General features: G+C 38.5%; 1 protein-coding gene across 1 annotated transcript; it reads left to right on the top strand.

Moving 5' to 3' along the window:
* The first annotated feature begins 574 nt into the window (after window positions 1–574).
* MIA3 (melanoma inhibitory activity family, member 3) lies at window positions 575–24,754 on the top strand. The gene is made up of 23 exons (XM_011977510.1): window positions 575–858; window positions 1,820–1,951; window positions 5,141–5,162; window positions 6,609–6,697; window positions 6,949–7,026; window positions 7,108–7,218; window positions 8,274–8,345; window positions 8,525–8,629; window positions 9,292–9,414; window positions 9,514–9,625; window positions 10,549–10,604; window positions 10,695–10,785; window positions 11,283–11,421; window positions 16,607–16,708; window positions 17,339–17,399; window positions 17,508–17,543; window positions 17,619–17,686; window positions 17,790–17,890; window positions 18,059–18,196; window positions 19,944–20,012; window positions 20,154–20,233; window positions 21,897–22,047; window positions 23,463–24,754. Exons 1-23 carry the CDS (start codon window positions 748–750, stop codon window positions 23,771–23,773), a joined length of 2,358 nt encoding a protein of 785 aa, XP_011832900.1. The 5' UTR covers window positions 575–747; the 3' UTR covers window positions 23,774–24,754.
* Window positions 24,755–24,820: the final 66 nt, after the last annotated feature.

The raw sequence follows: 24,820 nt of genomic DNA, 5'->3' as shown, positions 1-24,820 counted from the left end.
GTTTGAGTCCAGCCTGGGCAACATAGGGGGACTCCCTCCCCTTTCCCGCAATCACCATGTAACAAAAAAAAGTGGGACCCATAACTGAATCCCTGTGCATGGGGGTGACACGATGACATGACTCCTGGGTAAGGCTTTTTAATAAGAGTGTCGGCAAGAATGTGAGACAGCGAGTGCAATGGAGGTCAGCAGGCGGAACGCTAAGCGGAGGACTGAGTAGGCAGGGAAGAAAGCCCGCGCACGGCAGCGGCGCCCCATCTGAGCGGTGGTCCTTCCACGCTGTGACAGGAAGGGTCAGCTCCGGGCCGGCACGAGAGGCCTGCCTTTCTCCTTTTCCTCAGCTGCTGCCCACAATCCTCCTCTACGTAGATGCCTGCCTCCTTACTCCGGGGCTCTGTAAGTCGCAGGTTCCTGGCGGAAGCGCCAGTCACTTCCGCCTCCCTTTACTTGAAGTCTTCCGCTCCCATTCGCTCTTCTCCCCCGCCCCCTCGACAGTTGGTTCCGTCTGCTCTGGTCCCGCCCTCGCGGGCCAACTCTTTTGGTGCCTTGACATGCGCCAGGGGCCGTGGCTGATGACGTGCTTTATAGGCGGCATAAAGCGAAAGTGCCGGCAGCGGTGGAAGGCGAAGTTCAATCCCAGAGTCCGCCCCCTGAACTGGGGCCTTTCCGCAGGAGGAAGCTCTGAAAGACAGGGGACCCAGTGCCATTCCCCTGGGAATTGTCGCTTGCATTCAGCTGTTCTACACAATGGACTCAGTACCTGCCACTGTGCCTTCTATCACCGCTACCCCGGGGGACCCGGAACTTCTGGGACCCCTGTCGGTGCTCTACGCAGCCTTCATAGCCAAGCTGCTGGAGGTGACAGTCCCCATTCCCAGGGAGGGACTCAAGCTGTCACAGGCGGGTGGAAGAGTTCTGAGCAGAGTGGGTGCATTGATTGTGCAAAGGAGAAATGGAGTGTGTCAGATCCGAGGAAAGCAAGACGTTTCTATGCTGTTTAGGGAGGCAGATGGGAGTGTGTTTGAGAAGATTTCGTCCTTTTTTTTTTTTTTTTTTTTTTTTTTGCGTACTTACGAAGTTACAGCACTTTATGTTCTGGTGTGAAGTCACGATCAAAACACAGAGGGCTTACAGGTCTTTTCCGCATAACCCCCGGCTCTGTTGGGGGATGGGACCAGTATGATAGTGTACTTGTAGAGGGCTGTGAAAACAGCATAGATCAGACAGGTGTTTAATGCACTGTTTTCAAGGAAACATTTAGAATTAAGGCACTAAATTCAAAGCGGTTTATCTGGATCAGTTATCAGGAGCTATCCAAACTTAGCATTTATTCTTTGTTTATGTAAGAGTCGATTTAAGATTTTAAATCTTAGAGGAATAACATTATTTGTGGTATTCATTATCATCATACTGGTTTTATTTGCAGCCATAAAAAGTTGGTTACTTATATATATAAGGTTTTATATCTTATGTGGTTTTTTCAGCAATAAAAAACAACCTATTCAAGAGAAAAGTGTGATGCAGAGAGATTCCAGCCATGTTTTAGATAACATATTGTATCAGGGCCTATTGTAAACTAGAAATATATGCCCAACCTAAAGACATTCAGACTCATAGTACTTCAGAACACAACAAGCCAAACAATAAGTGTGAGACTCCCAGTATCCTATTTTTCTTGAAGCAGTGAGAGCTACTGAAGATTTTTGAGGGGATAGGTATCTGATAGAGTTGGTTTAGAATTTCTATGAATGAGTCTTTGTGACTGCTTTATGGTAAGCTTCTTTAAGGTTTCTCATTATTTCTAACATGCCCATTTCAGCTAGTTGCTACATTGCCTGATGATGTTCAGCCTGGGCCTGATTTTTATGGATTGCCATGGAAACCTGTGCTTATCACTGCCTTCTTGGGAATTGTTTCGTTTGCCGTTTTCTTCTGGAGAACTGTCCTTGTTGTGAGTAAATTAATGCATACTTTAACTCATACATTCAAGTATGGTTTTATAATCACAGCCCTTTTGTTTCTTTTTCAGTTTCTAATGTGAACAGATATTAATGCTTTTAATTCAAGCTAACCTTGTACAATAATTTAGTATAATTTTTGTGTTGGTAAATTCTTAAGTGGATAAGACAACACGTATAATCTCAACGGGAAAACTTCAGTTTATATGTCCCTTATATCAAAATCTAAATATTAAGAATTAGTTGGGTCTTTATTTCAACTCACAAAGGAAAAAAAGAAAGAATTAGGTAGGTCATATGTACACTGTTAGTCGAACTAGGAATTCTTAGAGCCATCCTGAAAAATAGTTTCATGATGTGTATCATAAGCCTTAAAAATGGTTATATCCTTTTATATTGTATTAATATCATGTCTAGTAATCAATCCTAAAGAAATAACCAGTCAGCCAGACACAGTGGCTCAACGCCTGTAATCTCAGCACTTTGGGAGTCTGAGGCAGGCGGATCACTTGAGGCCAGGAGTTTGAGACCAGCCAAGCCAACATAACGAAACCCCATCTCTACTAAAAATACAAAAATTAGTGGGGTGTTGTGGCACATGCCTGTAATCCCAGCTACTCGGGATGCTGAGGCAGAGAATCGCTTGAACCTGGGAGGCGGAGGCTGCAGTGAGCCGAAATGCGTCACTGCACTCCAGCCTGGGTGACAGAGTGAGACCCCTCCATCTCAAAAAAAAAACAAAATACAAAGAAAGAAATAACCGATCATGCGTTAAATATCTTACATGGCCAGGTGTGGTGGCTCACACCTGTAATACCAGCACTTTGGGAGGCAGAGGCGGGTGGATCACATAAGGCCAGGAGTTCGAGACCAGCCTGGCCAACAAGACGAAACCCCTTCCCTACTAAAAATACAAAAATTAGCCGGGGGTGATGGCGAGAGCCTGTAATCCCAGCTACTCGGGTGGCTGAGGCAGGAGAATCGCTTGAAGCGGGGAGGCAGATCATACCACTGCACTGTAGCCTAGGCGGCAAAATGAGACTCTGTCTCAAAAAAAAAGTTTTAAATATCTTACATAAGAGCGTTCAGCAGAACAGTATTTATTAGAGTGAAAACTTTAACACAACCTACTGTGATTCACAGTGGGAAAGTTGTTAAATTATTGTATGTTCATATAATGAGATATTAGGCTGCTTGATATAATTCAAAGACATAGGGGCACAACAAATACTCACAATTTAACATGAAGTAGAAGAAAAGTAGAAACCAAGACTTTAAGGTATAAACTGTATATTACATCAGCATACACACAGAAAATAAATGCTGCAAGGAAATACAACAAAATGATAAAAATTCTTATATCTAGGAGATGAGGTAAGTTTTCAGTTTTTAAAAAATGTGTATTTCCCAGATTTTCTGATTTGATCATGTACTGTTTTACTCAGAAAATGTCTTTTTATTTGGAAATACAAATTATATCCTGTGTAAAGACACACCATTAATTTTTTTATCTTCTGTGCAGAATTTGTCTTTCAGACTTAAACATATGTATGTATAAGTGTATATACTCATACTTGTACATACTTATGATTTATACTATGTAACATTCGGCTTCATAGTTATTTAACATAATTGGGAGAAGATTATTTTGTGTAAATGAACTTTGCAGATGAAAAGCTTCCTATTGAAACTTCACAGTTAAAATGGCCAAAATTATTGTGTGCCAATCTTTCTAAAACTGAGTACTCTTTTTCTGATTTCATAATTATATCACATATATCATCATTAATAAATTTTCTCTGCTTTCACAATTGATTGTAAAATTACTTAAAAAGAAGGGTCTTTTCTCCTGTGAGGCCTTCTCTAACCTCGTGGTGCTTTTTCTCAGATAAAAAGGTAGAATCAAAGGGTAAATGGAAGGGGAAAAGGTGAAAACATTTTACATTTCCCTCTCGTTTCTCCTATTTGTTAATAAAAAAAATTCTGACGCCGTTTTCATTTTTTAGAAAGTTGTATAGGCTCTGTGTCCTAACTGTCGTTCCTCAGCACTTGACTTTTGGTACCTTGGTCTCTACTTGCCTGTTAGTTTGGGTGAAATGGAGCAGAGGAAGTTAACTCTCATTAGCAAGGCCATGACATTAGAGAGAGAGTAATTTCTTTCCATGTTGGAATTTTCTGAATGCATATTCCTATAACAACAGTATTATAAGTGAGATTTAAATACTGTAATTATTATGTATGCAGTATATTAATTACTGTATATAGTAATACAGTATATTAATTACTGTATACAGTAATACAGTATATTATGTAAACAGTATATTTGCTGAGATTATGGATGATTTGTGGACTGGTGTTAGCATCTCATCAACATAATATTTGAAAGGGAAAATATGTTCTGGGTTGCAAAGAAATTTAGTAATATTCTTTTTAAAAAATTAGTTACTGCTTAGATTTTTTTGTCCTATAATTTAGTGCTGTCTTTAGGGGATGATTTGGGTTTTGCCCTTTCAGGAAGATGATAGTTGTCATTTCTCTTGTTGCTTATGCATTTTCCTCTAGCAGTCTTCCCTTCCCTGTCAGGTTTATGAGCACTGTTTTTAGTGGTCTAGGAAAATCAAATGATCTAGTTTAGTATTAATAGAATTATTTTTAAATTCAGCTACTAGTCAATTTTGAATAGGATTTCTGAGATGTTTTCTGGTGAGCAAAAGAGGTGTGTGTCTTAGTACGAAGATCATACCTTTAATTTTGTTTCCTCAGAGTCTTTTTGAGTAGTCATTGTTTTTAGATTTCATTCTGGCTATTTGGAGTTGTCAAATAAATAAAATGAATAAATAAAATGTTAATATATTTATTACAAAAATATTAGCCATTTCTGTTATTCAAGCTAAGTGCTCATTTCATAAAACTGGTGCTCATTTAGATATATAAACCTCTCTTTAGCTGCAGAGTAAGGTATTTACCTTAGTGCTGTATCTGTCAGACTACAGCATATCACTACTGGTTACGTTTGAAATGCTTTTTAACCTTTTTAAATTTTTTTCATCTTGTGGATTCATGCTAAACCAAACTATTATTAAATTCTCATTTGGTTACAATTCTGACAGTTGTATTAGAAACTATGTACATCTGTTAATAAAATGTTTGACATCAAATTTAATTTTATTTTTCTTTTCTAGGTGAAGAGTAGAGTATATCAAGGTAAATCTTTTGGCTTATTTTGTACTATTCCCTCTGTATTGTTGTTTGATATGGGTTTTATATATAAGTAGTTTTAGTGACTTCTGATATCTGACTGACTTATAGCTTCTGAAAACTTTACTATTCCTAGGTTGCCAGGTTGGATGATAGAGGAAATGGTGATGCTACCAACTGAGATAGGAGATGAAGAGGAACAAATTGCGGGAATAGGGAGAAGATAATTAATTTGAGGCAGATTGACCTTAAATGTTGATGTAGTACCAATTTATTCCATGTGACCAGTGTTTCTTTGCTAATAATTTAGTCAGTACATTAAATATTTATTTAAGTAGATAATTTGAGGACTAGAAATGTAAATCAGCATGACTGCGTTTTCTATTTCTCTTTGCAAATGGCATATTTGAAGTGATGCCATTTTCTGAGAAGAAAGATGCTTCATGCAGGGAGGAATACTGAGCTATAACATTTTACTGTATTTTCTATCTTGGAAATAAATTAGACTCTCATTGAAATAAAGGTTCTTATTATATTTTTCTTAAATTGTAACAGTATTTTTACATCCTTATTCTTGTTAGCAGATTGCTTTTTGTATTAATCTGTTTTCACACTGCTATAAAGAAATACCCAAGGCCAGGTGTGGTGGTTCGCGCCTGTAATCCCAACACTTTGGGAGGCCAAAGCAGGAGGATTGCTTGAGCTCAGGAGTTCAAGACCAGCCTGGGCAACATGGAGAAACCCCGTCTCTATTTAAAAAAAATACAAAAGTTAGCTGGGTGTGGTGACACACACGTGTAGTCCCAGCTACTCAGAATGCTGAGGCAGGAGGATTGCCTGAGCTTGGGAGGTGGAGTTTGCAGTGAGCTGAGATTGTACCACTGAACTCCAGCCTGGGCAACAGAGCAAGACCCTGTCTCAAAAAAAGAAATACCTGAAACTGGGTAATTTATAAGAAGTTTAATTAGCTCATGTTTCTGCAGGCTATAGGAAGTATAGCGGCATCTGCTTCTGAGGAGGCCTCAGGGAGCTTTTACTCATAGCAGAAGGCAAAGCGAGAGCAGGCCTTCTTACTTGGTGGGAGCAGAAGCGAGAGAGAGTTAGCGGGGAGTTGCTGCATACTTTTAAACAACCAGATTCCACAAGAACTCAGTCACCATCATAGAACAGCACTACAGGGATGGTGATAAACCACTTGTGAGAAATCTACCCCTGTGATCCAATCAGCTTCCACCAGGCCCCACCTGAACACTGGGGACACTGGGGGTTATAATTTGACAGGAGATTTGGTGGAGACACAGACCCAAACCATATTACTTTTTAAAACCATAATAGTTATGCTAAGAAGTTCTTTTTCCTGATAGTGCCAGATAACATGTCTTTGCTGCTGATCCATTGGGTAATTCAGTTTCATTTAGTGATCATAATCTCATTATTTTTTTCTTTTTTCAGTCACGGAACAGCAAATTTCTGAGAAGTTGAAGATTATCATGAAAGAAAATACAGAACTTGTACAAAAATTATCAAATTATGAACAGAAGGTATAGTTATTCTTTTGTTTTTTTTTTCCCATGGTCCCAGCTTGAATTATTTTCACCTATCTTATAGTTCAGTTACTATGGTATTTTTAAATAATATTTATTATTCCATTAATTCCTATAAACCATCCAGATCTTAAGCAGTCATATGTGTAAAGTACTGTTTTCCTCTGTAAGAGGTCAGTCACTTGAAATTGAGTTCTGGTAGCACTATACTTTGTATTTCTGGATTCTGAATGCTTTATTTTATGTAGATCAAGGAATCAAAGAAACATGTTCAGGAAACCAGGAAACAAAATATGATTCTCTCTGATGAAGCAATTAAATTTAAGGTAAAAACTTATTTTGGGGATTACATTTTAAAACAAAAGTATAAGTAATGACTATAACTAACCTTAATATCTTTTTTGTAGGATAAAATCAAGACACTTGAAAAAAATAATGAAATTCTGGGTGACGCAGCTAAAAATCTTCGTGTTATGTTAGAGTCAGAGAGAGAACAGAATGTCAAGAATCAGGACTTGGTAAGAGTTTTGCTGCTAAGTGTTACTAACAATTTGGGTTTTGAACTCTTTTGTAGATTGAGTTGAACTCTTTATTTTCCTTGCTGTTATGTGAAGTAAGAGTGCGAGTCAGGGAAGTTGAACCTACTTCTGTCCATTTTTGTGGAATTTTAAGTACTTACACAAGAAGTTATTCTTATGGGCCTAGGAAGTATTTTGGTTTTCAACCCTAGGTAATTGTCATATTGCTTGGCTCTGCCCTCTGAAACATGTGGAACAACTAGGAAACCACAACCCAGTTGAACAGTCCTGGGTGTTTTGTTTTGTTTTGCAAAGTTTTTTTTTTTTTTTCTTCTTTTTTTTCTGTAAACATTTTACTTTATTAATAGAATAGTTTTAGAATGACCTAAAAGTTGCAAAGATAGTAGAGAGCGTTCCCATAAATCCCACACCCTATTAATCTTGACGACCTCACTGGGGTAGTATTGCCACATTTCTTCACTGTAAAATTACTTTTTTTTTTTTTTTAACTTTTTGCATTATTGTACCCTTTGGAAGGAAGTTACTAACACAGCCCACAGTGAAAAAGGGTTATGCTCTGTCCCCTTGAGGAGCCAGAATCTTCATAAATTATCTAGAATTCTTCTATATGGGTGATCTGTCTATTTTCACTCCAGTCCTACCATTTTTAATTTAGGCAAGAGCATTTTTAAAGTACCTTGGGGATTTTTTTTCTCTTGCTACAAGAAAAAAAAAAAGTCACATTGATTTGAACTGGTTTACTTAAAAGTTTTTTCAGTTTCCCTTCTTTCACCTTTTAGTCTGGTCATCTACCACATTTTATTCTAACCAGGAAGGTTGTGTATGCCATGAAATATTTATGCCTTCGATTATTTTCCCTTACCTCTTTAAGTTCTTGATTTTTCCCTAGAGCAAAACTGAAACACCTGCTTTTACTTCAAACATAGGAGATGGCTCTGGGACATACTTTGTTGATGTTTCTTCTTTTCAGTACATGTCCCAGTGTTTCTACTGAAATCCTAATATACATTTTGTGTTCTGTTTTTACATGGCAGATATCAGAAAACAAGAAATCTATAGAGAAGTTAAAGGATGCTATTTCAATGAATGCCTCAGAATTTTCAGAGGTAAAGCTGACTATAATTCCTGCAGGATATTAATACTATATTATAGTTTGATTGCAGAGCAAAAGTTTGATGTGTGCTAAAATGTGCAAAAAATGAAAACTACATGATGTTGGGCTGGGAAAGTAACTTTTTTTGATTTTCTTTGGAATTAATTCACTAATAGGAGTGTTTTGCATTAGGTTCAGATTGCACTTAATGAAGCTAAGCTTAGTGAAGAGAAGGTGAAGTCTGAATGTCATCGGGTTCAAGAAGAAAATGCTAGGCTTAAGAAGAAAAAAGAGCAGGTAAAGGAAAGTGCATGTCCTAGGTCATGTAAAATAGAGAACCCAGTATCATACCTCATTAATGCCTTTTCTCAGATCTATTTTTAAGGTAATATATGTGCAGGATTCTGTTCTTAGATATGCAAAGTTTAAAGTATGCTTCCAAAATTGAGTGTAGGTATACATTCTCTATCTGTTCTGGATTTTCTGTTCTGTACAATTTATTTTGGCTATCAGAGTGTCAAACACCAATTGCTGTTTAACTTGAGTAGCCTCCAGTGGGTAATAGATTGGCTTTTTAGACCTAAGAGTTAGATATTTTATAACTCTCCTTTGAGTAGTTACTGCTTCACTAGGCAAGGGAAGGTTACATGAGCAGGAGTCTGGACTTGGGAGATAGTAGGATGAGCCCTTCTGTTCCTTCTGGAAGTAAAGTATTTGAATTGGCTACCATTTTCTGAAGGATGCAGTAAACGAGATCCAATTTCCTTGACAGCTCTGATGTTCTCACTGTAGCTCTGAGGGTTGGGACCACTCTCTCCTCCCGCTTAACTAAGGTCTTAGCACATAGTGATAGGCCAAGGAGAGGCATGGCTCCTTATTTCCTTGTCTCATTCACTTGGTCCTAATGTCTCCAGTACAAAAGCCCTAACCTGTGTGAATCTTGTGTTTTAACTTTTCAGTTGCAGCAGGAAATCGAAGACTGGAGTAAATTACATGCTGAGCTCAGTGAGCAAATCAAATCATTTGAGAAGTCTCAGAAAGATTTGGAAGTAGCTCTTACTCACAAGGATGATAATATTAATGTAAGTACGTTCTCATGAATACAAGCTTAATTCTTGTGAATTATGAAATCTGTAGAATTAAATGGAAAGACTCTTAATGCCCTTTTACTTCTTTTCTAGGCTTTGACTAATTGCATTACACAGTTGAATCGGTTAGAGTGTGAATCTGAATCTGAGGGTCAAAATAAAGGTGGAAATGATTCAGATGAATTAGCAAATGGAGAAGTGGGAGGTAAGATCAGTCCCAAGGAGGATGGACCCGTTTTACCTTCCTGTCTTTAAGTGCACCAGTACTACTTTTCACCTGACTGAATTTCCTCTTAAGCTTTCAAGTTGTAAACACATATCATTGGATTTGAATGTATGTCTGCTTGCATTGCGCAGAGGTGGATTGCTAGGGTGTGGTGTAGCAATAAACATGCAGTGAACACTGACTTTGTTTTTACATTGAGACTAGAAGGGTGCATGGGAGCTGCACTGGTCATGTCTTACACCTCTAAGTATTGAACACATACAGTAGTAGAAACTTGTTTCTCAGTTTCATGAAGATAACATGTTAAAACTTGTCATCTCAGTAGCTGTGTGGTTTTAAGGCCCACAACTGTTTTTAAGAGTACTGAGGTGGTTGGAGGCATAAACTGACTAAGGCCATGAAAGAAAACCACAACTGATTTTGAGAGTGCCGAGGTGGTTGGATCCATAAACTAAGGCCATGAGAGTGGAGGCTATAGGGTAGCAGTGTTTACTGATGAGGACAGTGTTTCTAGATGCCCTCTCTCAAGTTGGATATTGCTTGTGTAGTGGGTGTTTAAATCACACCTGGTAGCAGATTCTGGAGGAGAATAGGAGGGAATGTTTCTGAATAAGACACTAAGCCCAGATGGAGGTAGATATGAGAGAGAAGAAAGAGCTTTATCTCACATATTTCTTCTTGCTCAAGAATGGCATGTATAACATGTTTATGTACAAATGGGAATTCCCTTTTTCAGTCTTAAGTTTGCAGTTATCTTAAAAGTCAGTCTAACCCTGTTCTGTTTTTGTTTGTTCTTTAAATGTTTGAACATGACAATTGTTTGGTTTTGGGTAAATCAAGAAAATACGAATTTAAAAAGCAAGGGAAGAAAAAGCAGTGAAAGAAATCCTTTTGTTTTTTAGGTGACCAGAATGAGAAGATGAAAAATCAGATTAAGCAGATGATGGATGTCTCTCGGGTATAATCCTTTTTAGAGTCCCATAATTACCTGTGAATGCTTTTACTATGCCTCACTTTTATGAATACTTCTCTTTTCTGCAATTTTTAGACACAGACTGCAATATCGGTAGTTGAAGAGGATCTAAAACTTTTAAAACTTAAACTAAGAGGCTCCGTGTCCACTAAATGTAACCTGGAAGGTAGGTTGCTTCTTGAGAAGAAATTGCTATATCTTGGAAAGATACAAAATTGCATTAGAAAGATAAAGAGCGGCTCCCTGCTTTCATTCGTCTCATTTCTCTCAGCACCAGCCCCCAACCAAGTTCTCAAGTTCTTGTGCACACACATAAAACTCTAATGTTTAGGCCGGGCGCGGTGGCTCAAGCCTGTAATCCCAGCACTTTGGGAGGCCGAGACGGGCGGATCACAAGGTCAGGAGATCGAGACCATGCTGGCTAACCCGGTGAAACCCCGTCTCTACTAAAAAATACAAAAAACTAGCTGGGCGAGGTGGCGGGTACCTGTAGTCCCAGCTACTTGGGAGGCTGAGGCAGGAGAATGGCGTAAACCCGGGAGGCGGAGCTTGCAGTGAGCTGAGATCCGGCCACTGCACTCCAGCCTGGGCGACAGAGTGAGACTCCATCTCAAAATAAATAAATAAATAAATAAATAAACTCCAGTGTTTTATCCTTTACAGACCAGATAAAGAAATTGGAAGATGACCGCAACTCACTACAAGCTGCCAAAGCTGGACTGGAAGATGAATGCAAAACCCTGAGGCAGAAAGTGGAGATTCTGAATGAACTCTATCAGCAGAAGGAGATGGCTTTGCAAAAGTAAGACTGTCATCATTTCCTGTGAACTGTATTGTCATGTGACTAAATAAATGTGTAACTAATATAGATACTGTTATCATTTTTTAGGATTATTTATACTTTTTTACATCTGTAATTAGTATAAATTTGTCTTTCTTTCTTTCTGCTTTGTTTCTCATAAGCTGCATTTTTCTTTCCTTTCTAACCAGTAGTCAGAAACTGTTGCCTGTAGCTCCCTGAAGGGGGAGCAGTGTGCTGGTGCCGACAGGTGCTGCTGTGGAATGCTTCTCTTTGGAAGATCTAGCCATGCCTTGTCTGTGGCTCCACCACTTGTTTCACTTTCCTTTCTTTGTGGTCAATTATGTAATTTCCTTTAAAAAGTCTGAGTGATTTTGTATGACATGTGTTTTAGTAGAATAAAAACTTCAAAAAAGGAAAATTTACTTATTGCAGATACATTTAGTTTTGGACTTCACATTCAAATATTCCAACTAAATATAACTGTGGCAAAGATACTAGGAGTTTTGAATATGAAACTATTTGGCGTGTATATTTAGATATTAATCCTCTGAAATACATGTCTCAAATTTCGAGCGAGGCACCTTTTGAAAGCTGTATTTTTATAGTTCAAGTTTTTTCTCCACAAAAACATCTGAATTCTCTAAAAATAGGTTATCTGTGGCAGTTGCTATTTGTGTTTGCTCTTACATTTTATTCTTTGGTGTATATGGCAGTGCGTGAGAAGGCCTCTCTTGCTAAGCAAATTTAACTTTTTAAAATGCTTAGACTGCTACTGCTGTATGCCATTAAATATTGAAACTATGCCATTAATGTTTTTTCTAATTCTTTGCTCACCAAGCAGCCAGTTTAGATTTTCCAGGTTTTGTTCAGGCCAGCTCTAAATGCCTGTTCTGCTTCAGAGAGACATTCCCCATTTCATTACTTTTTAAAAACAAACACTTCTCTGCCTCCAATAGTAATGTGAATTACTTAAATGGCAACTGTTTTTCTTCATTATACAGTTAACCCATTGATGTGGCAGTATTTTACTAAACTTCCCCGACATTCATTCAGTCTCCTTGTCTGGTTTGTACTCTGCTGTCTACCCCTAAAGTCACTGTGTTAGTTCAGGCCCTTGTCATCTTTTATGCCAGTCCCTAGCTAATCACGTATCTCCAGTCTTTCCTTTCCTTTCCTGTCCTGTCCTGTCCTGTCCTTTCCTTTCCTTGTCTTCTTTCTGACGGAGTCTCACTGTGTCACCCAGGCTGGAGTGCAGTGGCACAGTCTCGGCTCACTGCAAGCCCCGTCTCCCAGATTCATGCCATTCTCTTGCCTGAGCCTTCCAAGTAGCTGGGACTACAGGCACCTGTCACCGCGCCCAGCTAATTTTTTTTATATTTTTAGTAGACATGGGGTTTCACCCATGTTAGCCAGGATGATCTCGATCTCCTGACCTCGTGATCTGCCCGCTTTAGCCTCCCAAAGTGCTAGGATTACAGGTGTGAGCCACCGCGCTCGGCCCCCCATCTCCAGTCTTTCCTATACAGCTTCTTCCCAGTTCCGATTGTCTATATAGTTGCTAGAGTGAACTTTTTAAAATACAAGTCTGTCCATGTCATTATGTGCTTAAAATCTGTCAAGGATACTCCATTCCCTTCAGGGTGAATTCCAGACTCCTTAACAGGTAGAGGCCACTTTCCCCTCAGCTAGTCCTGAGCTGCCTCTCCAGGTGCATTTCCTGTAGTTTCTTCTGATGCTTCTTGAACTGCAGACTCTGAACCGTTCCTCCATGCCACTCTAAACCTCTTTGTCTTTATGTATGTTGTTTTCTCTGTAGTAAAAATGTCCTTTATTGTTTCTCCCTGGCAGTCTCCTACCTACTCAAATGTTTATGCTCCTAAAAGTCTTTTTTGGAGTGAGTTGTAGCATAAATAAATAGGTAGCCATAGAGACTGAGTACTCATTTGCTTCTTAAATGTAATTTGTAAATATGTGTTTGAGTTGAAATCTACATATTGGTATCTGCTCTCTATTTGATGGCCTGTTCTGTGTTCCTTCTTTCATTTTTTTGAATTGTTAGAGTATTTTAAATGATTCTGCTCTTCTCTATTTAAGCTTGGTGGTTACAAGTTGTTCTACTTGTCCTCTTGTTAAAGGCCACAGCATGTATCCTGGACTTATTAAAATAAGTCTGATATAGTATAGTTACCTCTTTCTTAATAGAGGAGTTACCTCTTTCTGGGCTTTAACTTCCTCCTGACTTAGATGTTATTGTGGTCATGTATTTTAATGGTCTGTGTAGCTCAAACTCCACAAAATGTTTTGTCTTTTACAGTGCTAACCTGCTGATACTCAGTTTACACACCTATTTATAGTTCCTGTCATCCTTCATTTTCCTACATCTTTAGTCTTCCATTTGGGATCATGTTCATTCTACTTGAAGAATATACTTTAATGCAGGTTCAGTGAGTTTACTTTTGTGTGGAAATGTCTTTATTTTGACTCCGTTTTAAAAGAATCTTTCTGCTGGTTATGGAATTTTGATAGTTGTTTAATTTTAGCGCTTTAAAGATAACCAATTATCTTCTAGTTTTAAAATTTCTTTGAGGAATCTATTATCATTCTTATTTTCTCTTTTCTCTTTTTTCAAATGTATTATGCCTGCCCTAGCTGCCTTTAATCATTTTTCTTTTTGGTTTTTCAGCAGTTTTCTTGGGAAGTGCCTACATGTAGGATTTTGTCATCACCCTTCCACCGCTACCCCCCTGCATTTTCTTTTGCATTTATACTGCTTGAGGTTATAAACATCTCTTGAATTTGGGGACTCTTTTTTCACATATTAATTCTATCTCATTCTCACTTATCCTGAGAATCCAATTAAACATACTAGGCTCTCCCACTCCTACCCCTCACCCAGTGCCTCCTACATTCTGAATTTGCTTCATTCTGGTTGTTTTCTTCTGACCTATCTTCCAATGTGCTAAAATCTCACCTCAGTTGTCTAATCTGCTAAAATCATTGAGTTCTTTTTGATTTCACTATTTTTCACTTTTGTAGTTTCTAATCCTCTGCTGAAATGTGTAATCTTGACTTGTACTTCCTTCAATATGTAAGGCACAATTGTTTTAAAATCTATGTGGTAAGGCCAGGCGCGGTGGCTCACACCTGTAATTCCAGCACTTTGGGAGGCCAAGATGGGCGGATCACGAGGTCAGGAGATCGAGACCATCCTGGCTAACATGGTGAAACCCCGTCTCTATTAAAAATACAAAAAATTAGCCGGGTGCGGTGGTGGGCGCCTGTAGTCCCAGCTACACGGGAGGCTGAGGCAGGAGAATGGCATGAACCCGGGAGGTGGAGCTTGCAGTGAGCCAAGATTGTGCCACTGCACTCCAGCCTGGGCAACAGAGCAAGACTCCATCTCAAAAAAAAAAAAAAAAATCTGTGTGGTAATCCTATTATGTGGATCCCTTATGAGTGTGTTTCTCTGGTCTTTTAGATTGTGATCACATTGTCTTGTCTTGTGGAATGCCTGGTTGGTTTTGATGGAGTGGTGAACTGTCGGGGAAATTTGAGGTCTAAGATGATGTTATCGTCCTACAGAAAATATATGAGATTACCTCTAGTGGGTGGTCATTACTTTATTCCAGTTAGCAATTAAAATCATTCAAAAACGGCTTAGTCCCTTTAAAGGACATTGTTTTTATTGCCTGTTCAGTACTCCAAGTGTGCAGCTCTTTTCTGGTCTCAACCCAAAGCCTAGGGCTTTTACTAGGGGTCCTTCTCATTGGCAGTCCTGAACTCCACTTCTTGTTTCTCTGAACCCAGGGATCTGTTGAAAGTTCTTTTCAACCTTCTTATATGTCTGCATTGTCTTCAATGCACGGATGAACCTGGGGGAAAATGGCTTTAGATGCCAGGCTTACTTACAATTCTGTGTTTTTTCCTACTGGATTTTCTTCACTGCCTTATTAGCTTTCTGATGCCTTCGAGCACATTCTTTATATTTTTGTCCATATGTTCTTATTTTCAGTGTTTGCAGACTAACTCATCCATTATTTGGAAACAAAATTCTCTTGAATCTTTCTTTAAGACTTGTTTTTTCCACATCCCTTCCTAAGCCAGAGTCAGAGAGGGATTGTTCTGTTCTTACATGCACCTTTTGCACATTCAACTGTGAGCCCCTTTAGTGCAGAGGTGGTACTTACCATACCCATGCCTTTATCTTAGCCTCTTACAAGGTAACTAGTATATTATAGCCACTCATGAAATATTTGCTGAAGTATTGAATGAGCAGTTGTAAAAGAGTACATAAACTTCTTTCTCTTTAGTGTTAATAACCCTTTTTACTATTTTACTATAGCTCCTCTATTTTTGTTTCCAATTTGTAGAAAATTTTCAAGTACCTTTTGCATCAGAACTATAAGTAAAGAAATACAAGGGTAACTACAGGTAGCACTTTTAAACCATTAAATGTTGCTGCCTTTACAATCTGTGTTATAGTTGGCTGACCTCTTGAGCTTGAAGGTTGTCAGGTTAAAACCAGTTTCCAGTACATAGCACCCTGATTACGGGACAGTTTGGATTCTTCTTCTGTTCAACAGACATTGCCGATACTCAGATTTGTCTCTCTGCTTAATCATGATTCCATTGAAATAGGTAGGAGAGCTCCATGTCTGTAGTGTGAAAATGTTCTGGGGTTAATTGCACAGTTAAGGACATGTTCTAAAAAGCTCTTTCATTGGCTGTCTTTATCGTGGTACCATTCTTGGATTGAGAAACAGCCCATAAGAAAATTAATTAGTGGTCTTTCCATGGCTAGAAATAAGAGAAGTAATTATCTCCTGCATTATCCTAATAAGCTTAACTGTGTTAGGTTGATCAGTCCTGGCTTTCTACATTGAAGAAAAGTGTGCATTCATCATTTCAACACAACAGTCTTTCCCATGGGACACATAGTGCTTTTTTACATTTGTATTATTTACTAATGAGGAGAAAATTATGAGACATTAGAAAATGCAGGTGATGTATCAACAGGCCATAGTTGGATTTTTATCCTGAAGAACAGTTTGAGTTCCTTCCTATGACTTTGTATAATCTATGCATTTTTAAGAATAGGATAGGAAGTGAGATTTTATTAGAGTATTCAGACAGAATGCCAGGAGGAAAAGAGAAACACTTCCACTGACAACCAGTTTTATCTTAGGAAACTGAGTCAAGAAGAGTTTGAACGACAAGAAAGAGAGCACAGGCTGTCAGCGGCAGATGAAAAGGCAGTTTCGGCTGCAGAGGAAGTAAAAACTTACAAGTAAGTTCACCTTCTAAAGAGGGTATCAGTGGCTAATGAAACTAGTGTTGGCTTTTTTTATTAGCACCAAAGCACAAATAAATGGTTAGAGGACATGAATACATCAGTTCACAAAAAAGAAAAACTATATTTTAAGTTAACAAATGGAAAAATATTAACAAGTAGCCAGTGTTGGCAAAACTGTAAGGGAACTTGATTCATGCAAACAGTTCTGGGGGTCGGGGGGGCGTGGGGGCAGTTTGTTGTATGTGTCAAAAGCCATTAAAGTGATTTTGCCATTTGATAGACCCAGTAGTCCTAACTTTGGGAAATTTTTTTATAATATAATTAAAGGATGAAAAAAGGTTTATAGTGGAAGATATTAAGAATAGGATTATTCGAGAACATATTTAGGAACAGTTAAAGAAATTTTAATTTATCAACTCAGAATCTCCAGCTATTAAAGGAAATTATGTATCATTAGTTTTCATCATATTGTACTTTTGTTATAACCAACCATGTAAAATATGCTTTATATTTCTGGATAACCTGTATTAGGGTACAGTTGTTAGGGTAAAAGTTAACATAGTCAGATGGTTTGGGTTTTTATTTGGTTGTGCTTTAAATGATAAAACCAAGTGTAATTCTTAGGCGGAGAATTGAAGAAATGGAGGATGAATTACAGAAGACAGAGCGGTCATTTAAAAACCAGGTAATAACTCTAGTGCCCTACTATATAGTGCCCGGAATTCTTTGATACCTACTACAGGCTATTATAATGAATCTGTAAGCATATTTTGTGATGTATTATCTTTTTCAGATCGCTACCCATGAGAAGAAAGCTCATGAAAACTGGGTAAGATTTGTTTTTTCTTTACCTTATTTTGTGCATAGTCTCCCACAGCTGAATTTGGATATTTTTCTTCAATAGCTCAAAGCTCGTGCTGCAGAAAGAGCTATAGCTGAAGAGAAAAGGGAAGCTGCCAACTTGAGACACAAGTATGTGATTGTGATGCCTGTATTTTCAGTGTGTGATGTCTTAAGGAATTGGTTTCTGTTTCACATTTAAGTCTTTCTTAAATATTCTTTCTCTATATTCAAGATTATTAGAATTAACACAAAAGATGGCAATGCTGCAAGAAGAACCTGTGATTGTAAAACCAATGCCAGGAAGACCAAATACACAAAACCCTCCACGGAGAGGTAAGGGAGCACCTTGTAAAGGGCAGCAATCTGTTTTTTGATGTAAAATGTATATACCTGACTTTTTGTTTGTGTGTGTAATGGTATGGTACCCTAGGAATAATCCCAAGAACTGAGTAAAGAAAAAAAGCCTGTCTTAAAATGTTAACACGACGCTGTCATCTTTAGGTCCTCTGAGCCAGAATGGCTCTTTTGGCCCATCCCCTGTGAGTGGTGGAGAATGCTCCCCTCCATTGACAGTGGAGCCACCCGTGAGACCTCTCTCTGCTACGCTCAGTCGAAGAGATATGCCTAGAAGTGAATTTGGTGAGCATTCACGTGTTTCCTTGCAATACTCTTTTGGGTGGTTTTTTCCCTTTTATTTGAGAATTCTAATGCAAACACTTTAGAATTCGGGTCTGTCCAGTATAGAAAAGAAAATTTCTTTCTTTGTCTTGGTGGATTCAACTGCAAGTATTCAACTGAAAGATTTTGCTTTAGAACAGAAGGCATTTATTACTTTCCTTTATTGTTTTGTTTCTTAGTTTTATACTCTGAAGTATAAGCTTTTATCTTTCAGTTAAAGTTCTGTGGGATTCCTCTCCCAAATACAGCTGACACTTCAACAACACAAGTTTGATCTGTGCAGGTCCACTTCTATGCAGATTTTTTTCAAAAAATATCTTGGGAAATTTTTTGGAGCTTTGCAATAATTTGAAAGAACTTGCAGATGAACCACATAGCCTAGAAATATAAAAAAATTTAAGAAAAATTTATGTATGTTGTGAATGCATAAAATATATGTAAATACTAGTCTATTTTATCATATACTATTGTAAAATATACAAAGATCTATTTTTAAAAGTTAAAATTTATCAAAACTTGCACAAGCACAGATGTACCTGATACCATTCACAATTGGGAAAAATAAACACATGTAAAGATGCAGTTTTAAATCATAAATGCGTAAGATTAGCTGTAGTACATACTGTACTACTGTAATAATTTCATAACCACCTCCTGTTGCTACTACAGTGAGCTCAAGTGTTGTGAGTATCCACTTAAAACACCATGTGATGTTAATCTGCATGTGGGCAGTTCATCTTTCCAGTAAATTGTGTATCACAGTAAACATAATCTCTCATGGTTCTTGTGTATTTTTCACGTTTAGTGCAATACCATAAACCTTGAATAACACCATGGGACCCATATAAAATGCCACTAGTGATGCTGGAAGTATTCTCCAGAAGCAGAGTCATGACACTACTAGAGAAAGTTGAATTGCTTTGATATATACCATAGATTGGAGTGTACAGTAGCAGTTATCAGTCATTTCAGTCAGATGGTTCATCTTGTAAACAGACCATGTACATGTACAGTACAAATACAATACAGTGCTATAAATACATTTCCTCTTATGATTTCAATAACATTTTCTTTAGCTTGCTTTATTAAAGTAAGAATACAGTATACAATATATATACAGAATATGTATTAACTGTTTATGTTATTGGTAAGACTTCTGGTCAATAGTAGGCTATTTATTAGTAGGTAGGTTTTGGGGAGTCAGAAGTTACACGTGGATTTTTGACTGCGCAGGGGATCAGCACACTTAACCCCTGCATTGTTCAAGAGTCAACTGTATTATAAAGTAGCCTTAATAACTTTATAGTTTATGCAGCATACATGTTTCCACTTCTCATTACTATAGTATGAAACGCTGTTAAGTCTATTTTGAATCCTAAATATGTCTATAATACTCAGTAAGATACAGAAGTCAGATTACATATACACTGAACAAAAATCACCATGTAGAATACAATACATGGAAGTCTGTAGCTTGAAGTGTAGAACCAGAGCCATTAATGTGCAGGATTTATTGTTCTTTCAGTGCAAGGCAGTTTTTATTTTAATTCTTTAAGTCCGTGCATAAATTGTAAGTGATTTCCCTTCATAAGGATTGGGAGACCCATTTTTAATATTGCTTTCCAGATAGACTTGAACCCTGACCTGTCCACAATTGATTATTTCTTCCAAAAAATACATATAAGGGCTCTGTTATTTCTTTCTCAAGGATCAGTGGACGGGCCTCTACCTCATCCTCGATGGTCAGCTGAGGCATCTGGGAAACCCTCTCCTTCTGGTAAGGGAGCAAGAGTGTTCAAAGAGTCTAAAACCATGCAGGAAGTGGGCAGAGGAATTTCTTTTTTTTTTTTTTTTTTAATCCTCCTCACAGAGTACACAAGTGAGAATAAGTCTAAATCAGTTCTCTGGTCTTTAACAGATCCAGGATCTGGTACAGCTGCCATGATGAACAGCAGCTCAGGAGGCTCTTCCCCTAACAGGGTAATCGATGAAGGCAAGGTAAATACCCCCATTTTGAATAATTAGTTATTTCAGGACATTTAGCTTTTCCTACAACTCTGTCTTTGCCTCATCTCCTATTTGTGTGTTCTACCTGTACTATCTCATTTATTTTTAAAAAAAGCAAACTGTTCTGCAAGAGCCTGAAGTCCCCTCAGTTCCCAGCATTACATCTTTGGCTGAGCATCCAGTAGCAGTAAGTACTTAGAAGTGTGGACTGAACTGGGCTATAAGTTGCATGGCAATATTGATCTTACTTTTATCCTTGACTTGGGAGTGTTGCTGAAATCTGATGGATTCATTGGCCTTTTCTCCTCTCTCCTGTTTGGTTAGACATTTAACCTGTGTAGAGCATCTGCTGTAACTCTAATTAACTTAAACAAAAGTGAAAAGTCCCCACTCTTGTGTGTTTCAGTGTTTAATGCTATTAGGCAAAGTAAATTCATTGTAAATTGTGTAATTCATTACTATGTCTTCATTTGGAAGTGTGGTATTTAAGAATACCTCCAATTGTATACTAGGCAAACCCTATTTTGAATGATCTGAAATTACAGATCGATAACAGAAGAATGTTTGCTGGAAGTGAAATACTGAATAGTGAAAGTCTATAATTACCCATTGAGCCAGTTCCCAGCAGTGTCCTTAAACAGTGTTCACATAAGTATATTCTCTTGTAACTTGTGTAGCTGTTATGGCTGGTAAGTGCTCTGATCATACCTCACCGTGATTCTCTACATTGAAATTAAAATAAGTTTAATGATTGAGAGTTTCCAACCCACTTTCCCATAGGAAATGATTAATCAGTATCTCATAGTAGACAGTATTACTAGTGAATGAAGGTAGATAGAGCTGTGCCTGTGTAATTTGTGTACCTAACATTGTTTCTCTTGGAAAATACTTCCAAGTTCCAGCAGAGGACTCCAGGAATACACATCTCTTGAGAAATGTTTTTATCCAAGGGCAGCTTGGATAAGACCCAAGACCCCTTTGAAGTAGGCGACTTCAAAGAGTGTAGAGGCTGCTTTGTGAGACAGGAGAAGCAGAGGTGGAAAGAACGTGGCCTTGGAGTCAAACCTGGCATTGAATTCCAGCCAGCCTCTTACATGCTGTGTGACCGTCAGCAAATCTAATACTCTCTGTGCCTGTGTTCCTGCATATTTAGAACAAGATGGTCCTATTAGAGATTTAGAGATGTGATAATTCGAGTTAATATATGTAAGGCCTACAGAAGGTACTCTGAATAATCACTATTACATGGTAGAGAATGGATTTTTCATTCCCATTCATTCTCTGCATCCTTAATATGGAAATTACTCTGATGGGAGGGATGTGCAGAGGGAGTGACTGCCTTAGAAATAGACGTATGAGTGGCATAACTTCTATATTAGTCAGGAATGACCTCCATTTATAACCTGTGCATTCCCTTCCATTTGCAGATGTAAGCAATAGTACGATTGTAGCAAGTGTTCACTCCTGTGGCGTACTTTTAACCTTTCTAAGCTATCAGTGGTAACAAATGAGAGGGGTAGAGTTTTTTGCACTAATTCTGCTCTTCGGACAAATGCCTGATATCTGCTTCATTGAGTTTTAGTTTTTACTGGTGTTGGTGCTTTTGTCTGTCATAACAGAGTATTTCAAAACTTCAATTGCTTCTACTCTGCAGGTTAATATGGCTCCAAAAGGGCCCCCTCCTTTCTCAGGAGTCCCTCTCATGAGCACCCCCATGGGAGGCCCTATACCACCACCCATTCGATATGGACCACCACCTCAGCTCTGCGGACCTTTCGGGCCTCGGCCACTTCCTCCACCCTTTGGTAAGATGATCTGAACAGTAGTGATTGACTTGTAAAGCACATTCATCTCCCTCTATCCCTTGCTAATACAACTGCAATTGCAGGGCTTTGCAATGCAATGATGAAGCTGATTGAGTACATTGTTAACTTTTCCCCAAGTTTCTTAGGACACAAAGGGTGCTGCATAATCTCCTGTGATTAGATGGGCAATAATTGTCTCTAATAGAACAAGGAAAGAGGCTATTCATAAAAAGCCAGAAATATTAAGCACATGTTTATTGAACATTTGTGGCTGTGTACTGGGCTGTGCAATGGATAGCAAGGTAGATAAAATATATCCTCTAATTAAGATGTCTTGTAGGTCACAAATATACACACACCACAACATAAAGCTTGTAATCACCCATAATGGAAGCATAAGCAGTAGGTCACAGGGTATTAGGGAAAGATATAAACCCTCAGTCCTCACCTTGGGAATACAAAGGAAGGAGATATGAAAGAGAAGGTAGAATTTAACAGCTATCTAATGAATGCTGCTGAATTTAATTAGATGCAGCTGGAAGGCCTTTTCCAGCAGGGCAAGCACCTTAATTTTTATGGCATTATTAGCTTCATCTTGAGCTACTGCGTAATTTTTTTTTTTTTTTTTTGAGATGGAGTCTCGCTTGTTGCCCAGGCTTGAGTGTGGTGGCACGATCTCTGCTCACTGCAAGCTCCGCCTCCTGGGTTCACGCCATTCTCCTGCCTCAGCCTCCCAAGTAGCTGCGACTACAGGCGCCCGCCACCACACCCGGCTAATTTTTTGTATTTTTAGTAGAGACGGGGTTTCACCGTGTTAGCCAGGATGGTCTCGATCTCCTGACCTCGTGATATGCCCGCCTCGGCCTCCCAAAGTGTACTGCATAAATTTGTAACTGATACACAGTAGTTAATGGAATTTATCAAAATTTTTATTGCAATGAAGCCATATTTAGTCTGTCTTCTTGGTATGGTGGAGTGCAAATCTATCTCTTTTTAAGATAAAGATGATAGGCCAGGCACAGTGGCTTACGCTTGTAATCCCAGCACTTTATGAATCCCACCATTCATTAGATGAGGCTGAGGCGGGTGGATCCCTTGAGTCTAGGAGTTTGAGACCTGTGTGGGCAACATGGTGAAACCGCCATCTCTACAAAAAATACAAAAATTAACTGGGAGTGGTGGCATCCATCTGTAGTCCCAGCTACTCAGGAGTCTGAGGTGGGAGGATCGATTGTGTCCAGGAGGTTGAGGCTGCAGTGAGCCATGGTCACTCCACTCCACTCCAGTCCAGGTGATAGGCAAGACTCTACCTCCAAAAAAAAAAGAAAGGATGACAGACCATATTAACATACCTGGCATTATCTTAATTTAGATATGTTCCTAGGAATTTACTAGAAATAATTTTTGTTTTCCAGGCCCTGGTATGCGTCCACCACTAGGCTTAAGAGAATTTGCACCAGGCGTTCCACCAGGAAAACGGGACCTGCCTCTCCACCCTCGGGAATTTTTACCTGGACACACACCATTTAGACCTTTAGGTCCACTTGGCCCAAGAGAGTACTTTATTCCTGGTGCCCGATTACCACCCCCAACCCATGGTCCCCAGGATTACCCACCACCACCTGCTGCAAGAGACTTACCACCATCAGGCTCTAGAGATGATCCTCCTCCTGCCTCTCAGAGCACTAGCCAGGACTGTTCACAGGCTTTAAAACAGAGCCCATAACTATGATCTCTGACGTTTCGTTGGAGAGAAAGTGTACTGTGCATTATTCATTACAGTAAAAGATTTCATTGGCTTCAAAATCCAAAAGTTTATTTTAAAAGGTTTGTTGTTAGAACTACGCTGCCTTGGCAGTGTGCATTTTTGAGCCAAACAATTCAGAAATGTCATTTCTTCCCTAAATAAGACACCTTTTAAGCTAGAGCGTCCTTACAACTTTGAAATGTGCAATAAAGAATACCTGTGTTTTAGCTAATGTAGCATATGTAATTGCTAAATGATTTAGAATGTCATGAAAAATATGAACATTTCCTGTGGAAATGCTTTAAGAACATGTATTTCCATTATCCTATTTTTAGTGTACACCAGCTGAATACGGAGCAATGGTGTTTATAAGCGTTTTTTTTTTTAAACTATCTGGTCACAAAGACTGTTACGCTAAAAATGTTTACTAAAGGATCACTAAACTTCATCTCCCCTCTTGCTGAAGTTCTTTGTAGTAACAGCTCATAAAAATTTGTTATTAATATTTCCCAAGTGTCTGTTGATTCATTGGACTGTTAATGAGGCTTGTGCGATTTGGGGAACATGTACACTCAGGCTCCCAGAACTGATGATGGTGGCTGGTGGCACACTTCCGGCTGCTACCCCGTCACCTGTGAACTCTACAAGTGATGTCTTTTTATTTCAAAGAAGTTTATTTCCCACTTGTATAGCATTCACATGCTTTCTTTACGATCCTCATTGTCTATTTTAGAATGGTTTTCTGAGAGTGAGTTTACATTAGTAGCAAGAGTTGTTTGACCTGATGTTCTATTGCTTTTACCATTCCTGTAGAAAAAAGGTACACAACAGAAAAATGAAAATGATGTGTCATGGCCATAAAAGTACAGAAATCTTTAAAAATTTTAAAATGTACAGTCTCGTCTTTCCCATTCCTTGCCACTGATTTTTGAGGAATATAATAAAAAGATTGGAAGAGTATAATGCCATGAGAAAGAATGATTTAGGACTATGAGGCTTACAACATGCCCTAGGTCAGCAATCAAG

This window comes from Mandrillus leucophaeus, unplaced genomic scaffold, assembly GCF_000951045.1.
Source record: "Mandrillus leucophaeus isolate KB7577 unplaced genomic scaffold, Mleu.le_1.0 Scaffold1029, whole genome shotgun sequence".
Classification (NCBI taxonomy): domain Eukaryota; kingdom Metazoa; phylum Chordata; class Mammalia; order Primates; family Cercopithecidae; genus Mandrillus; species Mandrillus leucophaeus.
This window is presented reverse-complemented; position numbering and strand designations above follow the sequence as displayed.